The 14,632-nt window shown below is 44.4% G+C and overlaps 1 protein-coding gene across 2 annotated transcripts in view; it reads right to left on the reverse strand.

The window, feature by feature from the left end:
• The window catches only part of sema4f (sema domain, immunoglobulin domain (Ig), transmembrane domain (TM) and short cytoplasmic domain, (semaphorin) 4F), a 78,254-nt gene continuing 63,622 nt past the window's right edge, over positions 1-14,632 (reverse strand). For both annotated transcript variants that reach the window (XM_080792795.1, XM_080792794.1), the window contains exons 4-15: positions 10,845-10,943; positions 10,435-10,546; positions 9,990-10,109; positions 9,079-9,233; positions 8,414-8,595; positions 7,630-7,771; positions 6,420-6,633; positions 5,647-5,756; positions 5,353-5,504; positions 5,059-5,114; positions 4,405-4,595; positions 1-4,025 (exon numbers count right to left, since the gene is read on the reverse strand). In XM_080792795.1, the coding sequence (XP_080648921.1) occupies positions 3,312-4,025; positions 4,405-4,595; positions 5,059-5,114; positions 5,353-5,504; positions 5,647-5,756; positions 6,420-6,633; positions 7,630-7,771; positions 8,414-8,595; positions 9,079-9,233; positions 9,990-10,109; positions 10,435-10,546; positions 10,845-10,943 (2,247 nt within the window). In that variant the 3' untranslated portion in view covers positions 1-3,311. The remainder of the gene's footprint in view (positions 4,026-4,404; positions 4,596-5,058; positions 5,115-5,352; positions 5,505-5,646; positions 5,757-6,419; positions 6,634-7,629; positions 7,772-8,413; positions 8,596-9,078; positions 9,234-9,989; positions 10,110-10,434; positions 10,547-10,844; positions 10,944-14,632) is intronic.

Raw genomic sequence — 14,632 nt, forward strand, 5'->3', positions numbered from 1 at the left:
AGAGGTGGTAAAATATTGACATTCAAAAAGGTACGTTAGAAAATCAGTTAACTGTACTGTGTAAACCTTGTGAAACCTCTTGAAGGTAGATGTTTCATGTGGACTGGATACTTGTAGGACAGTTGTAGACCTTTGACATCCAATTTCTTGCTTGATATTGAGCCATGAGTGGGAAAGAAAATATGACTATATTGGCAAGAGTTGATTAATTGAACTGACACCGTTTGCATCTAAACTAAATTATTATATTTAGTTTTAAAGAATAACTCAATTTAAGAATTAAGAATAACTCAATTTAAAAACAAGGACAGGGCTCAGAACTTCAACAAAGAAAATGATGCCCTCTGACTTTGGTAACAAGGAGGGGGGTTATATAGTGTGATTTTGTTCCAAAATAAGATATAATTGCCAAACATTCCACATTTTCTTACCAAATCAATGATCAATGTTAGTTATTTAAATACATTTATTTTAAGGATAGCAGGTCAAGTCCTCATTGATGATGTGTGGAGTCTTTCAGATCCTTTATTTTTTGAAACAAATGAAATGTGTATAACCTAAACCACCACACACACACAAGCTCACACACTCCTACCCACAGTACTGTACAGTCTTTTTAGTGGTTTGTCTAAGGGGAATTGAGGAGGTAAGTCAAGTAGTGGCCTTGTCTTCGCTACTGAAACATTGTTCACTGCTCCTTACTGCTTCATATCAATATATAGAAATGGGCGTAGTGCAATTGACTCATACAATAGCAATTAATCTCTTATGCATAATTGTTCTCCTATTCGTACTTTAGGATACATTAGGATTGTGAACATTATTTATTAACAGTATTTTCATATACGCGCCTCCTTCACTGAGATACAAAGTATACAGCAGTATAGGAGGTTGGTGCAAAATCACTTAATTTCTTTGTTTTTATTTCTTTACCTCATTCCTCAGTTCTTTCCATTTAGATGGCATTCCTTCCCCCTCCTCTCTCTCTCTCATCATCCGCTTCACTTTGGTGGGCTTTGGTTGTCCTGTTCTGCCTATTCAAGCAACTCCAGTACATAACTCACCGTGGCATTCACTTTGTTAACTGAAAAAGACAACACAGTAAAATGACACGCATACATACACGTGTAATTCAACAGGATACAACAAAGATTGAAGGTGCACACATTGTTCAAATGTTGAAGCAAACACCAGTGAGTTGAGTTGACAATGCTTGTTTTTTAACGGTACCACTTGCATTCAGGTGCTGAATCTCATGGGTCACAATACAAAATAAGCTATCTACCATTTGAAAAACAACCGACAATTAAGCTTAAAAAAATATTAACAATATATTAACAAATGTATATAAAAACAAAATATAGCACTTCTATGATTAATAATAAGTGAAAAAAAAACATAACAGTAACATTTTAAAGAGCAGATTCTCAACATTTTTGTTATTAAATGAGGAAATGTAAGATTTTGATTTAAATACGTTTCATCCCAAAGTGGACTATAGCTTTTTTTTTGGAGATGAGCTTTTCAAACATATTCCCAGATTAGAGTAGGTGAACAGTGGAATAACGGATGAACATTGATGAATAATCAATGTTACAAACACATACATACACAAACACACAGCCAACACACACCACACATTTTCGAAATGCTATTATTTCAAGGTTCAGCTCTTGTAGCTGAACTCTTCTCTCTGGTATACAGGAAGATAATACCAGCTTTTCAGGAACATTTTCAGAGTTTATTACCAAAAATAAAAACAGAACAAAAACCAATACAAGACATTTGGATTTCTTTTTTTTTGTCCTTTTTAACTATTTACTTGAAGTCCACCAGTTGTTGTGGCACAAGGTCCATGTATCTGGTTAAGGTCCATTTGACAGACGATCTGTCATTTATTCTTCCCATTTCATTCTTTCTGAAAGTCTCTTCCGTATCAATGAATATTAACTTCATCCGTTCTGCATGCAGTGCATCACAGGGTTTCCACATGGGTTTTATGGAGTGATCTCGAACCTTCACCTTTGACCTCTATGGCCCAGTGTGGTGGTCTTTGCAATTTGAATGAATCGACAGACAGTGAATGAAAAGCCTGCATGTCCTGGATTCAAAGAGGGGCAGACCTCTCTGTCCACCCCCAACCCCATACATAGTGCAGTCTGTCTGGGCAGCACACAGACCACCCCATGGCACCTCTGGTTCCCTGGCATGGCTCTCAGGAGAATGTGTGTTAGCACATTTTGTCAGAGTGAAGACAGAGGGGGAGGGGGCTTAAAGGTACTTCCGGACGGGCATCGATTAACGCAGACGTCGCCTGGATCAACGACAGGTCTGCTCATGAGGAGCGCGAATAAGCTTGCGGGCGTGTGCACAAAACGAGCAGGCGCGTGACAATTTCACGGGACCGCGCCCATTGAAAATGAATGACTTAAGTTAATCGCTGAAAGGACTGCGATTCCTGATTTTTATTTGGTTGCAATGTCGTGTCGTGCGCCTGAACTAGCCAATCTACAAGCTCACTGTGAGCTATTTTAGGTGCGCGACATCAGTGCACAACTGCACTAAGAACTCAACGGAACAAAGTGCTACTTCAGTTGTTTGAGAACGGAAAACTTGAGAACTTGGGAACAGAGGAAAGAGAATGAGAATATACAGTATGCAAGAGTGGAGATAGACTAGTATGGCTTTTCCATGTCTACAAACGTAGGCATTTCATCTTTGATTATAAGTTAAGGGATTAAATGCTCTCGCGTAGACTCTCAGTTCCATTTTTCACAGTCAAGTCTTTCAGACTGTACACTGTACACTGTACATTGACATAACATTCTACATACTGTACATATCTTACACATTTAAGCAGGCCCTCTTATACAGAGTGACCTACAGTAAATAAGTCTATATGTCAGACCTCTCCAATAATGGTTGGCTGTGAGTTTTCAGGGTCACAGCTCTCTGTAGGGTCTCACGTCCGCTTGATATTCAATGTGGGCTCAATAGTACATACACAGATATACAAGTATACAGCAGTATCGCTCTCACATGCTTAGAACAGAAACCTCTCATATACACTTTTTACACTTCTGTTATCTGTTTTACACTTCGTTCCACAGCTTCCACCTCTGGAAATTTTTCGGACGGCTGTTTCGCATCGGTCGTTGTCGTGGGGGGGGCCACTTTGCACCCTCCCCTGTGAGCTTTACAGTTTTGATTCATCGGGGAGGGTCAAAATAGCGCTTGGGTGAAAGCTGAACCTGGATCGGCGCATTCACCCCGTGGCGCTCGTGCGGTCGGGTAAGGTGTCCGACGGTCCTTCATATTGAACTCTCCTCGCACCGGGCCAGCGGCGCCGGTGACTTGTACATGGGCATGGCCAGCTCCACCTCCAGTCCCCCGAGACCCTCGTCCTCCTCGCCCCCCTCGCCCGCCTCCCTCTCTCCCCCCTCGGGTCTCCCCCGCTCCCTCTCCCCAGTCCTGGCGTCCAGCATGTCGGCCGATATGATGTCCGAGGGGAACCGGAGCCCGCCGCTGCTCATGCTGAAGTCGCCGCTGGAGTACATGGTGTTCCCGTGGCCGTTGCCCGGGATGCTGCTGCTGCCGTGGATGGGGTTGTAATTGTTGTTGCCGTGGTGACCGCCGTTGCCCTGGTTACTGAGCAGCGTGGTGGTGGTGGTGGTGGTGGTGGCGGTGCCGTTGCGCTTCTCCGTCAGAGGGAACCCGTCGGACAGCAGGCTGGCACTGCTGGGGGACTGGGGCGTGGCCGAGGAGCCCAGCAGGTCCCGCCCCTTCTCCGACGACAGGGAGTTGTCCGGCAGCCTGGCCTGGTGGCCGACGCGCCGCCTGGTGCTCAGGAAGTGGAGGAGGAATCCGCCCATCAGGACCCCCATGCTGAAGCACAGGATGTAGATGGCCAGCACGTGGCGCCCTCCGCCCAGCGCCACGGCTCCGCCCACACTGGGACCTTCTAGAGTCAGGGAATAGGCCGCTCTGCGACACGGGGAGGCGTCTCTGATGCTTGGCCCCGCCTCCTGGGGTAGAAGAGGAGAGGGGACAGAATGACTACAACTGTGTTTATACAAAGGCGACCAAGTGAAGCGTACTCAAGGTGACCGGAGTCCCCCTAGTGACCATTACCGTCCATACCAGTGTTTTACCAACAGTGGTCCTTGAGGGGGTCCCCACCTAAAGGATGTTGGTAACCAAATGGATTAGGTCTTTAACTCTTGACAGTATAAAATTAAAACAAACTAACCCTTTTACGGGTCCATTTGAATTTTTACACTCTCAAGAGTTAAATTATTGTTAAACATCTGCATTATTTAATTTACAAGAAGTCTACACACAATTAAAGAATGTAGTTTTTATTTTATTTATCGCGTTAGCAATCTCTGGTCCTGCTGTGCGTACCTGACATGTACAGACGTAGGTCCCCAGGTTGTCCTCCGTGACCGTCACCTCCAGGTCAGAGTGGTGCTGCCTGGTGTGTCTGTGTGGAGGATGCTCCCAGCTGCAGGGCCTGGGAGACACCTGGACGCAGGGCAGCAGGAGACGCAGACCCAGAGACACGCGCACCTCCCTGATGGCGGGGGCGCAGCGCCCTGCAGGAGGAAAAGGAGGAGGAGGAGGAGGAGAACGACGTTCATATGTTCAGCAACGTTCAAACCAAGCAGTTCTCTTTATTGTTCAAGTTCAGTGTTTCTTGTTTAGACCGGTGGTTTTCAACCTTTTTCATATCAGGGTTCATTATTTATTGGGCATTTGAGCCACGGATTAGATGAGTTTGTCCACAACTCCATGCTGATGTGGTACAATAAGAGAGATAACTGGCAAACGTTGATCAAAGTAACAATTATTTTACATCGAATTGTGTAGACTTCTGTAATACCAATGTTTAACAAAAATGGAACTCGAGAGTTAAATATCTATAAGGGTTAATTTAGTTATTATTATTATTTAGCTGGGGACCACCTGGAACCCCCGGTCCCGGACCACTGGTTGAAAACCACTGGTTTAGAGTTCATCATCAACTAATATGAAGTGAATATTGTAAGTGACTTTTACCTTCTCCGCTGTCACACCTCTTCAAAGCATCCTCGACGTCGTCACCGGGACCTGGCCTGGACAGAGACAATGCACAGAATGGATGTGAACATGTGAATATATTCAAGTGAGTTCTACACATCTAAAAACCCACCTGTTGCTTTTGTCTTCTTCGTGGTTCTTTCTCTTTGTGGACGGTTGCATTTCTCTTTTTCAGTTAAATTGTGTTGAAATGTAGTTGTTTTTTCTCTCCTCTGCCATCGACTACTCTACTCTACTCTACTCTATGTGCGTGTGTGTGTGTGTGTTACTCACTCAGTCATGGTGGGCCTGCAGGCTCCTTCCTTGGCCCCCCACACGCAGCCCAGACCCCTGGCCCGGGCACACACCTCACAGCTGTTGTAGAGAGAACAGCCCTCTGCCTGGACAACAGCCAGAGACAATGATGTACCCACCAGAGCCTTACCCTGGAAGAGACAGACAGACAGAGAAAGAGAGCATTAACGAATTAATGAAATTAATTAAGTGTGTGTGTGTGTGTGTGTGTGTGTGTGTGTGTGTGTGTGTGTGTGTGTGTGTGCGTGCGTGTGTGTGTGCGTTCATTCTAACCTTATACAGCAGGATGTTATTAATTGGTTCATTAGCAGTAAACAGAGGGATCTCCTGCAGTAATGTTGATTTGTGGCGCACTACTGCCACCCGGTGGAGCTCCCCATGGTCTGCAACACACACACAAGGAAACATTTTCATTCATTTCGTCTTTATTTTTCACCGCTCCCGTTTCTGCTCAAATAGCACAGACGGCCATTTCATCCTAGGTCTACAACAACACTAAATACTGTAAGATTATCGCCATATTACACAGTGTAGAAATGAGAAGAATGCAAAACTCTCTCATAAACATGTGCCACCACACAGATCAGAACAAATCCCACATACGTGGGTTCAGTGTCTTGCTCAAGGACAATCTTCAGACCTCAAATACAGCATTTCCCATTTAAGAATATATTCAGACTTTGTCTCTCCTCTCCTTCCCTCCATCCAATCCTCTCAATCTCTGACTTCTGACTCCCTCCAGCCTTACGATTAATTTTCCCACAATGTCTTTCCATCCAAAACGTATTTATTTAAAGACCTTATAAGCTTCGTACAAAGCCAACTCTTGTCGTAACAAAAAAGTGTTGTAACCTGCCGTTTTCTTCTTCTTCTTTCTAATTATTTGTTCAGCCCGAAAAGTTTTGTTTGTTGTCATGATTTGTCACGACAAGAGTTGGCTTTGTCCGCGGCGTAAACGTCTTTAAATAAATACTTTCTGAAAATGATCGGGGATTTCTTTTCCGGGTCTCTCGAGGGGGCGGGACTGCAACGCTCTATTGCCTCACCGGTTCCGAGGTGCAGCACGGCTCCTTTGCGTTCCTCCTCGCTCTCTGCGAGCGTCACGGCCAGCTTGGTGTAGGTGATTCCTCTGCGGACCAGCAGGGGAGCAGAGATGACGCTGTTCTCCATCAGGGGGTGGTCCCTCATGAAGGTCAGCACCTTGTCGGGCAGCTTCAGCGACGACTCGAAGCCTTCTGCCTTCAGTGCGTTGTTCAGACACTGGGTGGACAGAACAACACAGACAATTAGTCAATTACATAAAGGATAGAAACCTTCTGCCTTTAGTGCGTTGTTCAGACACTGGGTGGACAGAACAACAAACAATTAGTCAATTACATAAAGGATAGAAACCTTCTGCCTTTAGTGCGTTGTTCAGACACTGGCTGGACAGAACAACACAAACTATTAGTCAATTACAAAGGATAGACGGTGAATTTCAACATTTGGTCCCATAAACAAAGGAAATGGACAAAACAGAGATTCCAATGTTTGCAATAGAGTGTATGTGCAAGCATAAAGTGAGTGGCAAATCGATTAAGTGAGTTTAATGTCGTTTAACGTTGTTTAATGCAATCAGATGCCATTTCTGTTTGGATGTATGGGCTGTCAAGGCAAGAAAGTAGTTTTCTTTTTGTCACTCAGTAACCTGACTTGCAGAAGCTTGTTTATCACTAGGGGGGATGATGTGGGTACGTCAAGATACGATATCTGTGGCAATATTAGGCCCTCGATAATGATAATATCACCATATTCGATATGTTACGAATCCGATATTGCGATATTCAACATTTTGAATATTGCAAGGGAGTTCATCAACGATATATCACAATATCTGTAACTGAAAATGAAAAAACAACCGTAAAAGGCAAAAATCTGGAATTTATTCCAAAATCTTACAAGATGTTTTTGTGTCACAAACTGGCCAATAAGTACATGAATCTTGCCTATCCTCCAAACAGTAAAATTTGTCCGCAAAAACTTGTCTGTCCACAACAATGGGTCCTACTACTAGTACTACATAATCAATATCACGATATTCGATATATTGCCGGTAGGGCGATACAATATATCGCGGGAGGAAGTATCGCAATATATCGCCATCTTTGTCCAAAGTCCATCTTTGTATAAATCTGTCTATTTTTTGCTGAAAATGTGCAGTCACCTACTCCATATATTGACCCGTTTCAGTCTCGCTAATCACGTGTGGTTGGTTACCTGTCCGGGACGGGGTGTGGGGACGGGCTCAGGGTTCATCCAGTTCTCACAGGTCTTCTTCAGCTCTTTGAAGGAACCGTCCATCACCTTACTGATGTCCGCTAGGCTGAACACGCACACGGCCGACAGCTGCTCACTCTCCCTACAGGGACACATAGTCAGGGGGAGAGAGACTGAATAGGAGACATTTTAACATCGTTTTGGACCACCATTTGTCCCTGAGGAGGTTCCAGGCAGTCCCCATCTAAATGATGGAGAGTTGGTAACCAAATGGATCCTTATAGATCTTTAACTCTTGAGAGCGTACGCTCTCAAGGGTTAAGTTATTGTTAAACATCTGCGATTCTGCATTACTTAATTTACAAGTCTACACAATTAGAGAATGTAGTATAATTGTTATTTTGCCTGTTATCTCTCCTAGTGGTACCAACATCAATACAGCATGGAATTGCTGTATTGCAATATTCAATATTTTGGGTCTGAGAGGCTAAATCTCATCAGATGGTGGTCCGTGGCTCAAATGCCCAATAAATAATGGGCCTTGACACAAAAAGGGTTGAAAACCTGTAAAGGACTGTACGTGTCTGTCACTGTCAACACATCATTTAATCGCAGCTTAGGCCACATATCTTACATAAAGGTTGAGCATTCTTAGTTTCTACTAATGGAAACATTGCTTATGGACAATTACAAATCAATCTTTTCTCTAAGGGAATTCTTTTCAATGAGGCATTGCATCGTGTGATAAAATGCTAATTAAGCTGGACTCTCCCCTCTCGTTTACCATTGGGAGGTGAACAGGCCGTAGAAGTGTGTGCTGCGGGGGTCCCCGGGCGTGTGTTGCGTGGTGAACACGTCGGTGAGGATGTTGTAGCGCTGACCGCTGGCTTTGTCCTCACACACCAGCTGGGCCTTGAGGAAGGTGGTCCACCGTCGCTGTAGAGTCTTCATTCCCCCAATGTCAGACTGACGAACACACACAGAGAGGTTTGAATGTCATGCCAGCATGACGCACATGCACACGCACACAGAGCTTTAAATTTGGCCTTGTTTAAAATTCAAGCTGTACCCTTCTGCCCTCTAGTGTCTCTTCTTAGATACTGGAAAATAAGTCATTCTGACCCCATACCGATCGCTAGTGGATAGGATTCAGGACAATTGTTTTTTGGGAACCCCTTTTGGTGTTTTTACTAAGCATTTTGTTATACTTTAGCTATTGAATAGTAGCTAAATAGCTAAAATAGTAAAAACGCACCACAAATCTTTGAATATATATTCTTTCAGATCGATTTTTTTAAATTTCGACGTCAGGCCTAAATGGGTTAACAACATGGGTGGGTCAGGTAAAAATGCCCACTCTGTGACATATTTCCACACATTATTAACACACACACACACACACACACACACACACACACACACACACACACACACACACACTAATGTTACCTTGCAGACTCGTGCGACCCTGGGAACTTTGACCTTGGTGTAGAGGTCGTATTCTTTGGCCACCTCAGTAAAGAAGAAGTAGATCTGGTCGTCGTCTCCGCTTGGGTTGTTGTCTGCAGAATGCTCTATGAAGGCTGAACTCACAAACTCTGGATCTGTCAAACACACATTTTAACATCTTTATTTGCATTCATATGACATTCTTGAACACGAGCAATAGTAAATACGCAAACTTGGAAAACTCTACAACAACAAGTGCTTCAGGATACAGATCACGCGTACAGGAAGCATCGCCTTCTCCATATATGGCGACTGCCAATTATTACAGACACTGAACAGAATTTTGCCAATGACTTAGCTATCGGCTTGGGCAGGCCCCTCACGACTGATTTCTGGACGTTACTGAGGCTTCCAAATATGAACACAAGTAGTTTACATTTGCAGCCAAGCTGTATAATAGCATCCTTAAGACGTTGGTACTTAAGCATCTTCCAGACTGTGGTCAAATGTACATGGCCCTTCCAAAATGGACACTTCTCTACTGTCCTCATCATCAACCGCTCCAGTGTTTTTGCGCGCAGTGGTGGAAAGTAACATTTACTTAAGTACTGTACTTAAGTACAATTTTGAGGTACGTACTTTTACTCCACTACATTTATTTCTTACTTTGAGTAACTATTATAAAAAAAAAACATAGATTAACCATTCAGCCCTACTCTTTTAGACCATTTTAAAATAGCCGATGTACTGTTACTCAAGTCCATTTTGAACCACCACTTTTACTTTAACAGTATCGATACTTTGACTTACCGGTAAGTAAAAAATGTGAGCACCTTTTCCACCACTGTGTGTGTGTGTGTGTGTGTGTGTGTGTGTGTGTGTGAGAGAGAGAGAGAGAGAGAGAGTCTCACCACTGAGCCAGTTGATGGATCGCTCAGTGCGGATGCGTTCCTGCTCCGGACCCGTCGCCCTGGAGATGTCGAACAGCGTTCCCAGGAAGTTGCTCGTGGCCGCAGTGTACAGGATCCCACCTAACACACATGCACGCAGGCACACGCACACACACACACACACACACACACACACACACACACACACGCAAAATAACACGGTCAGAGCTATGAGGTGACGAAAGCTTTCTCAGTATAGCAACGGTTGCTAAACGATTTGGATTGGACAGTCGCTTTTGGGGTGGGGTTTAAAGCAAAAAGCTAATTCCCAGTTCAAATCATGATTCGTTTGGGAGGTTGTGGCCTGAGAGGTTTGGGAACCCTTGTATATATCATCAACCAACTAACCAACCAACCAACCAACATAGCAATCAGCGTCATTAGCCTCCCAGCCTTGTGTGTTTACCTGCCATGACGGCGGTGTAGTGCTGACTGGGTTCAAAGGGACACTTCCCCTTCCCCGTTTCCATCCTCACTCCTCCATCCTCCGCCTTCTCCAGAGAGAAGCTGGACAGCTCCTGGTGGAGGGGAAGAACACAACAGAGGCAACGTGTCAAAGCGTTTGAGTGTGGGTTCATGGCAGAGTCACACACATTCCCAAAGAGTTTTTTTTTCATACTTGCCGTCCTTGCCTGTACTTTAAAATGAGTTTAATCTTACATTTTATTTTATCTTGTCTATTGTTGTCTTATAGCAGGCTTTATATACTGCATGTCCCACTAACATTTCACTGTTTCATGTATGAGTGAGTGACAAATAAACCCCTCTTTATTCTTTATTCTTAACACACACACACACACACACACACACACTTACAAGAAAGGCACACTGGGGATCGAATGCAAAGGTGCCACAGGCGTAGATGCGTCCATCCCCCAGGAATTCCAGCAGGCGTATGTAGTTGTTACAGTCCATCTGTAGGGGGAGACAAAGGTCCACAGATGACTTTTGAGCCTTCCTCCCCTAGTATGAAAAGTTCTCAAAAGTTTCCTTGGAATAATCCTTGAATTTGTAGCATTATAATATTGCAAATTAATATCTGTAATCATTATTAGTCATAGTTTATGTGTATCTGCACCATGGTTGAACTCCACCATGGTGTTTATAAATGTACTAAACAGGCAAGCAAACAAACAAAGATCTGGATTGCGATCAGTTAATTTATCCAACAACATATAAGGTGTATAACTATATTATTTTTATGCGAACTCCACTATGGTGTTTATAAATGTACTAAACAGGAAAGCAAACAAACAAAGATCTGGATTGCGATCAGTTAATTTATCCCATAATATATAATATATTTTATGCATTCATCCTATTAAAAAGGAAAAGAAAACTTTAGTTTGGCCAAAAAGGCTTCAATCCAAAATGATTTAAAAAAAGAAGGAAGCACGCACAACTCCAACTGTCTCAATCTCTTGGAACATTTTACCGGGTGCACGACGGTCAGGAAACACTTCAGTACAAGGAGAATACCAGCACTCACGGAGTAGTCCTTTAAGGCACTTTATTGTGTCATCTTAAATGGGAAAGGTATGCTGCAAGCAGCAACACAACGAACGTGTTTCGGCCAAGGGCCTTCGTCAGCGTTTTAAATGCTGTAAACAAGGCGAAGTGTCACATTTATTTATACTGTCCGACGGTGCAACATCCTCCCCTGTCCGGGTTGATACACACAACAACCAGCCAAACCCATTAAATAGGATAAGTATGCTGCAAGCAGCACCACAACGAAAGTGCAAACACAATTAAGCTACATATTCAATGTTCAATGTCACAATGTTTGTCGATATAAGACTTCGGGAATTCATAAGGCATTCCAAAATGTTTTGCCCTCCACCAATCTCTTCGCAGAAAATAGCTGATCTACAAGCTCACCCAGTGTCTCAAGCTTCTGCTTCTAAATTCTAGATTGGGTATTTTTGCTGAATGTTCACCTAATTAAATTTGACATGCCCAGAAGAGCTACACTAGGATTCACATCCTATATGTTGTATGTTTCTTTTTTTCTGCTTTTTTTAGACGGTATGTTTCAACATGACAATAAAGCTCAAAGTCACTGTGACCTCTGGGAGACTGGCACAAGTGGATTCTGGGAACTAACGCAATATCAATGATTCTGATAGGAAACTGGAGACCCCCACTGCTGAAGGAGACATACGAGACCCCCACTGCTACGAGACAAGACCACCCACCCTCCTTCACGCACGCACGCACACGCACGCACACGCACACACACACACACACACACACACACACACAAAACAGGCACGCACGCACGCACACAAGCACATCACACACCCACCCCAAGTTCATTTCATGGCAACCATGAACGAAAAGATGACTCAGGTTTCTTTGGAAGTATGTGCATGCAGGTTGTGCGCACACGCGCGCGTGTGTGTGTCCACTCCAGTGTGGCAGGCCTCCTGTCTCCCTGGCTGAGCTCCAGCCTTGAGTCAAGCCCACCCCCGTCGAAAAGCTCCCCACCCCCAGGGGACACGGTTGTCCTCGGATGTTCAAGTCACTACATCAGCCTGGCTCTTGGCCTCCAGTCACCACCCACCCTGCTTGATGGACAGCTGGGGAGAGGGGGGGGCTGGGAAAGGGGGGAGAGAGAAGGAGAAAGATATGTAGGGAGAGAGAAAGGGAGGCAAGTGGAAGAAAGAAAGAGAGGTGTGGAGGAGAGGGATAGAGAGAGGAAGGGAGAGAAACAAGAGGAGGTGTGCGTGCGTGTGTATGCAAGGATAGGTGTCGAGGGTGCTGTGTGTGAATGAACAATCTTAGGATAAACACACATGCATAATGTATGCTTAGTCGTACTAATGTGTCGCACAGCGAGATGCACAATCCCACAACGCATCACATTATGCAAGCCGGCATTGTGGATTTGTAGATCAGCTCGTGTTGTTTAGCACGTGACACCATCGTACGACTGAGTATAAATCAGGATGTGCACACATAGTCCTCTCTCTCTCTCTCTGGGTCATACAGCTGTAAGAAGGTAGCATCCTGTTGAGTCTCGCCGAGTCATTTGTGTTGTCTTTCTAATCAGCATGTCTCCATCACTCCTTCCTCTATCTCTCCTGCACTGCCTCCATTTCCCCTCTCCACTGTGTCTCTCTCTCTCTCTCTCTCTCTCTCTCTCTCTCAATTTAGAGGCTTTTCTGGGCTCAGAGAGACGTGCTATGTGTGGTGCAGGACAGGGAATTGTGCCTTTCCTTTTGAAAGAAAAAAGGTGTTATTTATATTTAGTCTTTTCATATGAGCTAACTGCAATTTTGAAGTGACATACTGTATTTTATGTACTGCAGAGTTTAAATAAAGGTGCTTTCAAAGGTCTCTCTCTCTCTCTCTCTCTCTCTCTCTCTCTCTCTCTCTCTCAGGGAAGAGCAATATCCAGTTATCCACTGCCCTTCCTTAGTCTCACGTCGCTTGCTGCTTCGGTAAAGTCAAAATCTATTCCAGGATGGTATTCAGCTCTTGAACAAAAGAGAGTATGGGAAAACAATGGCTCAGCAGAAGAGAGCGCAACAAATATGATTATTCTGCTGTCTTCTACTTCTGCACGCACGGAACGGAGTCTGCATAATGAGGATCAAAGGCCTAGGCTGTACACTGTACAGTATTCTGCTGCATGTAATGAAATGATGCATCCATAGACGTTACTGAACAGACACCTACACACACACACATGCACGCTCCAGATATGGGCTTGGCTTGAGTCCCAGAACTTTCTTGTCCTAATGATAGGGATCATGTCTCAGGCCGTCGCTCTCGCACACACACACACACACACACACACACACACACACACACACACACACACACACACACACACACACACACACACACACAAAAGTGCTCTACTTGAAACGTCTAAATTCAATTTGAATTAATCCATAAGACTCTAACATCACGGAGGCCATCATGCGTTGAGGACATCAGGGTTTATATCCTTTGGCAGGTGACTTCTAGACGCAGACGACGAACAGATTGCAGGGTGAATTTCCCCTGCAATCTGTAAGCCTCTGAAAGTTAACTTTTGAGGCCACCAGCTGTCCGGACCACATAAACATGCACTGCGATACGGTATAACGGCACGCAGCTAAAGTCACTTCTAAGGCCAGTATATATAAGGTTTTGTTTTCAGACTAAGGCAGCCTATCTGAAGACAAGCACGACTTCAGTGTAGTCTACACACTATCAATAACAAGCTGATGCCAGACACAAACAACCGGCCAGCTCGGGGTTTTTGGGGAGTATTGATACGTTTCCAAGTTCACCCGAGGTCGAAAGTCACACGTGACTTCCTATTTGTGGATAATAGTCCATCTCCTTCCATGTCGGGGCAGGTTAACCCCTTAAGCGCCAAAAAATAGCAAACCTATAGCCGTTCAACTCATACTGTAATTACTCGTTGCAACTCGGGGGCAACTCGGGGGCAACTCGTCCAATGATCCATGGGTCGGCGGTTCGAATCCGCCGCAATCGGTGTATGAATGGGTGAATGTAATGCACAATCTATGTAAAGCGCCTTGGATAAAGGCGCTATATAAATGCACCATTTACCATTTAACGTGATGCATTGTGAGCGTGTAGAT

The sequence above is a fragment of the Protomyctophum bolini genome, assembly GCF_963924005.1.
Source record: "Protomyctophum bolini genome assembly, chromosome: 20".
NCBI classification, from domain to species: Eukaryota; Metazoa; Chordata; class Actinopteri; order Myctophiformes; family Myctophidae; genus Protomyctophum; species Protomyctophum bolini.